Raw genomic sequence first — 6,666 nt, 5'->3', positions numbered from 1 at the left:
CCTTAGACTAATGCACATACTAGTCCATAAAGCAATTCACCGACTAGTCACAATACTACTACACAGATTAATCCATAGACAAGTCCATATAGGGACGGTTTCAGAACATATGCATACTTTTTTTTAACCTAAACTTATCCTTGGTCCAACAAATTATACTTTTTTTTATCACGTTAGCTTTAAAACATATGTCAAATGTTGTCATTTCTATTTCGAACAAAATGACAATTTTGTATCACGATAAAACTCTACAAAACTCTTTAGAACTTCGACCTTAGATTATAGGAAATGACTTCATGACTGCCGATATTCTAAATTTGACTCTGTCATTCTTATTTTCCTTAAAAATTTTTTATCATAATTGTACAATATTTGTTTATCGGACGTAATAATATTTAATTTAAGGGATCATTTTTCTATAGTTCATTTCAAAGATAATTGAAGTGTGTCTCCGGAACAATGACAATCTGTACTAAAAAAATCTTACTAAAAATATATAAAAGTTGAAACAATCGGTGGTAATGTCCTAAAGAGATAGAGAAGTGCTAGAAGTGCCGAAGCTGACTTGACACATCACATTAAGTTTTCCAGATATTGTGTAAGACATTTTGAAAAAAAACTCCTTTATGGGCATATATGGGCTTGTGCTGATTTATGTAATGCATAGAAATATTGGCTCTACCTCCAATTTAAAGTATACAAGTCGACTCGGAATCGATTTATGTTCGTCCATCTATGTAAACCTGGTAACCAAACTACATGTCACAATTTTCAAGATAATTTGATGAAATTTGGCACGAACGTTTCATTTGTTTCAAGGACCGAAGTCTATTGATGTTTAAATCGTTCAATTCTACTCCTAAGGCCATAATTATGTAAAATATTGTAATATTTTTAAAAATATAAGCAAAACTTTGTTTTATATAAATCTAAATAATACTACCGATTATCATAAATATCGAGCCTCTTCAGAAAATGTCTTGAGCATAATCACTAGTATTGCGATGAAATTTTGCTTAAAAATGTAGCATTATATGGTCCCGACCATGATTGACTACATGTTCTCACTTGTTTATATTTTCTGAAAGCTGCCCTATAAGGGCTTACTTTTTGGACTAGTACTAGAACATATGAATCAATATTTCTCCACTTACATTAACAAACAGTCCCTCCGTCTAGCTGGCTGTCCATGTAGCCTTATGCGCAAGGTACAGGTCGAAATTTTCAAGATAATTGCTTTTTTAGCCGAAAATGGCTCAAATCGGTCCATTATTTCGACTAGCCCCCCTTCCACCGTACCCCACGAATAGGGCCTTTGGGCTTATAATTAAGTTAAAAGATCTATTATGTCAACAAAAGTCGACATAACTTTGTGTTATAGAACATTAAATGACCTTACAGATTTTTAAAATGATAGGGCCTTATTTGACCCTAGCCCCCATACAAACAAACTCCCCTTTAGAAATCTGACTTGAAGGTCAAAATTCTCTTGTAAACACTATTAACACTTTTAAAATTCTACATTAATATCTTTAAAGTAAACGTAACTTCCTATATCTACATTTATAAGAATAGATCCATATTTACATCTACTCCACTAAGAGGTCTCTTGTAATTTTTTTTATTTTATTTTTTTATACCCACCTTAAAGTATACCAATCGGCTTAAAATCATTTTTTGAGTCGATTAAGCTATGTCCGTCCGTCTGTCTGGCTGGCTGTCCATGTAAACCTTGTGCGCAAGGTACAGGCCGCAATTTTCAAGATAATTGGATGAAATTTGGCACACACGCTTCTCTTGACCCAAGGATTGGTTAAAATCGGTCCATTATTTCGACTAGACCCATTAAAACCGTACCCCCAAATAGGGCCTTTTGGCTTATAATTAATTTAAATGATCTATTATGTTAACAAAAGTCGACAAAACTTAGTTTTATAGAACTTTAAGTGATACTACCGATTTTTGTAATGATCGGGCTTCGTTTGACCCTATCCCCCATACAAACTCCCCTTCAGAAAATGACTTAAAGGTCAAAATTCGCTTACAAACACTAATAATACTTTTAAATTCTACATAAATAATATTGAAGAAGACTTAACTCCCCCTACCAACATTTTTAAGGATAGGGCCATAATTTGCCCTACTCCCCTTTGAGCCCTCTTAAAAAATCTCTTTTTTTGCCAAAAAAAAAGTAAAAATATTCCGAAATAAAGTTAAAAAAACAAACCAAATGCTTTATTTTTTTAAATAATCCCCATTTTTAACATACATACTGACTGGTGTAGGGTATCATATGGTCGGCTACGCCCGACTATACATTCATACTTGTTTGTTTTTCAAAAATAACTAGATATATTCTGGAATAATGTTAAAAACAAATCAAATGTTTTACTTTTTAAAAATCTACCTTTTTAACATACTGACAGGTGTAGACTATCATATGGTCGGCTATGTCCGACTGAACATTCATACTTGTTAAATTTTATTTTTTTTAAGTTGTAGATTCTTGCAAGTCCTTTTGATTCCACTAAAAAAAAGACTTTTTGTTTGTAAAATAATTGATTTTATTTATTTGTGAAAAAAACTAAAAGTAATTTGTCATAAAAATAGTTTAATGCTTTTAAATATTTGTTTGTTATTAATTTAAAGCTAATACTATATTTTAATTTTTTTTTTTTATAAAAAAAAGGCAAAAATGCATAATTACATTTACACATTTAGTTATTAATTACTGCTAAAAAACAAACTGAAAAAGTAAATAGAATTTAATTTTGGAAAAAATGCTTAAAAAATAATAAATTGTTTAGAATAAAGATTAAAAAAATAAAAACATTGGTGGGGTTTATGTTGAGGAAAAAAAATTAAATTGCAACGGATCTTTAGCGGAAGTGTAATTAATAAGTGATGTACATATGTTATGATGGGTGTAAGAGAGCGTTTTACATTTGTTTTTTTTATTTTTTTTTTTTAAATATGGAATTTAATTAGGCAGTTTAAGTTTTAATTTTAAAAATATAATTTCTTTGTTAATATTTTTAATATGGAATGTGTTTTTTTTAATTTTCTTTGTAAATTATCATTGTTTTTAGTTTTTTTTTTTAAATAAATAAAATTTGTATTTGTTGTAAGGTTGTTTTTGAAAACTAATTTAGGGATTAGTTATTAAATCAGGTTATCTGGGCTAGCCATCATCCCTTCTGTTTAAATCAAATTTAGTAATTATTTAATTCAGCATATTCCAATTCTTGGGCAATATTTTTGTACTTCTCTTTGCTTTTGCTTACTTCCTCTGTAAGAAAATTGTTAATTTATTTATTATTAAAATTTTGTATTGAAAATAAATATGTTTATATTCGACTTTGCCGAATTTAATATACCCTTCACCATAGGCTGTTAAAAAAACAGTTAAACAACAAAAAAGTTCCTCTTTATAGATTTTTCTATCAACAGGTTTGAGTTTAATTCTATTTTTCATGGTGTAATATTAAAACGTTTTCAAAAAGTATCAATTGAAGCGATAAATGTACCAAAAAGTTTATTTTTAAAAATTTGCATTCTACCAGGATCCTAAGTGTCTCTCAGGCAAAATCAAAAGTTTCCCAAAAAAGATTCCTAGTGTGAACCTACACTTAGACTCTGAATGTTGAATTTTATGCTTATAGATTCAATAATATAAAAAAAATCAAAAAGTACCTTTTATAGAACAAAAAAAGTACTAAAAACATAATTTTACTCCGTACAGCGAAAGAGAAGAATGATATTCTTTCTCTCTTATGCAAAATGAAAAGTTACCCAAAAAAATCCTAGTGTGGACCGGTACTTTGGACTCTGAATGTTAATTTTATGATTATACATTCAATAATATAAAAAATTCAAAAAGTATCTTTTATAGAACAAAAAACAATTCAAAACATAACTTTATTGGTTCTCATTTAGTAATAAATTCCTACAGATTCTCATTCATATTTCTAGATTCAAAAATCTTAAAAAATACCGTTTGAAGAACAAGAAAAGTACTAACTAGTTCCTTTTATAGCTTCTCATCTTCTTTGTGGTCTACATGATTAACTTCATGTTATAGAAAATGCAAAAAGTACCTTTTTTCAAGAACGAAAAAGTACAAGTAGAATCTCATTAAGTTCCAAATTCCAACAGATTTTCATTCACTCAGAACTCAGAATGTTTAATATTATGTTTCTAGATACAAAAAAAAACCTTAAAAGTACCTTTGGTAAAACAAAAAAGTACCAACAAGTTTCTTTTATAGGTTTTCATTTACTTTGTGGTCTACATGCTTAATTTCATGTTATAGAAAATGCAAAAAGTACCTTTTTCAAGAACGAAAAAGTAACAAAATGTCGCTTTTATAGGAATTTCAATTACTTCGGGCTCTATAAACTTAATTTTATGTTTCTAGGTTTAATATATTCAAGAAATTCAAAAAGTACATTTGAAGAACGAAAAATTAACAAAAAGTCCCTTTACTCTGGGTCTACAAGTTTAATTTTATGTTTCTTGGCCTAATATTATAGAAAATTCAAAAATCTCCTATTTAATGATTCTCACTTACTCCAGCCATTAATATCATGTTTGTAATTTCAGTATTTCAAAAAACAATTAAAAACCAAAAAAGTACAAAAAAATCCTTTGGGAATCGAGTCGCTCCAGAGCGAAGATGCAATTGTTATGAGAACTACCTTACTTGTAAGTAAGCTAAGTAAAAGAAAGCATATCTAACACAATTGTAGATGATTTGGGTTTCGCAGATATCTAGGGTCTTTAGAAAATTGATTTCAACAAACCTACAAACAAACGAACTCGTTACTCTTTTAAATTTGGACCGATTTTGTTAATTTTAAATAGGAAACTATTGAAAAGTATGTCAAACGGAATTGTTGAATATTTGAGTCACAAAGGCTTAGGTTACGCATTTAGTTACGCAAAGATCGAAAAAAGGTATTCTAACAAAAAACTGAATCATAAGAAAAAGGAGAAGCAATTCTATTCCATAGTTTCAATGCTTTACGAACGTGTGTATCGTACCTAGGTTTTTGTAAGACTTGGTTCACATTGGGAAACTTGTAATTTTTGTGTGTATGAGAGAGAAAGAGATAGAAATATCAACCATCTCTTTCTCTCACACACAAAATCCAAAGTTTCCAAGTGTGAACCAGGTCTAAGTTGTTGTTTTTATGTTGCGGAGAGTCGAATCGAAATGCAAAATACCAAAGTCAATTCCAAACGGAGAAAATTTCGATTCGAATTGAATGCAGAATACGGGCCATAGATATAATTATGAAGTCGTTACAGCAAATATTAAAAAGATCAGAGATACAATATTTGCCCGCCTATAAAGCCCAGTCGTAAAAAATGACTTATTCCCTTGACAAAACCCAGCAAAGTTCAAGGTTCAAAACCCCCAAGCCTGAGATTCTGTATCCTTAGACAGTATCAAATTATATGTTTCATATTTGCTTCTTATCTCCGCAAAACCTACAATAATTGAGCAGTCCCCCGTTAGCGTTCCTATCAGGATGCTTATAATGCGTCTATCTAGTTCTATAAGTATTTTGGTAGCCCTCATATCATGTTTTGGCCATAAGGCCTTTGATACTTTGCAATCCAGTCTACTGTTTATCCAGTCTGGTTTATGATTGACGAAATTTTCTGATGTCTATAGAAAATTGATTCAACAAACATACAGATAGACATAGCTTAATTTATAAGAACACGAACTTATCTTAATCCTCTTCGCTTTTTCTAAAAGAACTCCGGATACTTTATTTACAAAACGATTTAATTCTCTTGACAAAACCAAGTAAACTAGCCATTTAAGCCTGAGATTCCGCACCTTGGACAGTAGCAAAATATATGCTCGATCGACACTATTTCCTCCTAATCTACACATAACCTGCAATAGTCCAGTATGTTGCTGTCCCATATACCAACAAAGGCCCCTTTAGCATTCGTATCAGAATCCTTAGACTGCGTCTATCCAGTCCTATTAGTATTTTGGTAGCCCCCATATCTAGTTTTGGCAATAGGACCTTTGATACTTTTCAATTCAGTCTACTATTTATCCATTCTGCTTTATTCATCACGAAATTATCTGAAGTCTATAGAAAATTGATTTCAACAAACATACAGACAGACATTACTTAATTTATAAGGACACGGACTTATCTTAATTCTCTTCGCTTTCTAAAAGGACTCCAGATTTAATTCTCTTAACAAAACCTAACAAACTGCGAGGGTCAAGACAATATTCCCAATGGAACCTATTTCTTAGCCATTCAAGCCTAATATTCCGCATCTTTGGACAGTAGCAAATTATATACTCAATCGACTCTATTACCTCCTTATCTACGCATAACCTGCAATAGTCCAGTATGTTGCTGTCCCATCTACCGACAAAGGCCCCGTTCGCATTCGTATCAGAATCCTTAGACTGTGTCTATCCAGTCTTATTAGTATTTTGGTAGCCCCCATCTAGTTTTGGCCGTAAAGCCTTTGATACTTTTCGATTCAGTCTACTTTATTCGTCACGAAATTATCTGAAGTCTATAGAAAATTGATTTCAACAAACATACAGACAGACATAGCTTAATTTATAAGGACAGAGACTTTCTTAATTCTCTCCGCTTTCTAAAAGGACTCCGGATCCTT

The 6,666-nt window shown here is 30.9% G+C and overlaps 2 protein-coding genes across 6 annotated transcripts in view; one reads left to right on the top strand and one right to left on the bottom strand.

The window, feature by feature from the left end:
- LOC111678816 (zinc finger protein 568) overlaps nt 1–6,666 on the top strand; it is a 65,926-nt gene that overhangs the window by 26,022 nt on the left and 33,238 nt on the right. The window lies entirely within an intron of this gene.
- LOC111678819 (tropomyosin-2) overlaps nt 3,070–6,666 on the bottom strand; it is a 61,780-nt gene continuing 58,183 nt past the window's right edge. For all 5 annotated transcript variants that reach the window (XM_046950263.1, XM_046950256.1, XM_046950257.1 and 2 more), the window contains one exon: nt 3,070–3,289. In XM_046950263.1, coding sequence (XP_046806219.1) covers nt 3,213–3,289 — 77 coding nt within the window. In that variant the 3' untranslated portion in view covers nt 3,070–3,212. The remainder of the gene's footprint in view (nt 3,290–6,666) is intronic.

Source organism: Lucilia cuprina, chromosome 4 (assembly GCF_022045245.1).
Source record: "Lucilia cuprina isolate Lc7/37 chromosome 4, ASM2204524v1, whole genome shotgun sequence".
Taxonomy (NCBI): domain Eukaryota; kingdom Metazoa; phylum Arthropoda; class Insecta; order Diptera; family Calliphoridae; genus Lucilia; species Lucilia cuprina.
Note: the sequence above shows the minus strand (reverse complement) of the source record. Positions and strands in the feature narration are given on the sequence as shown.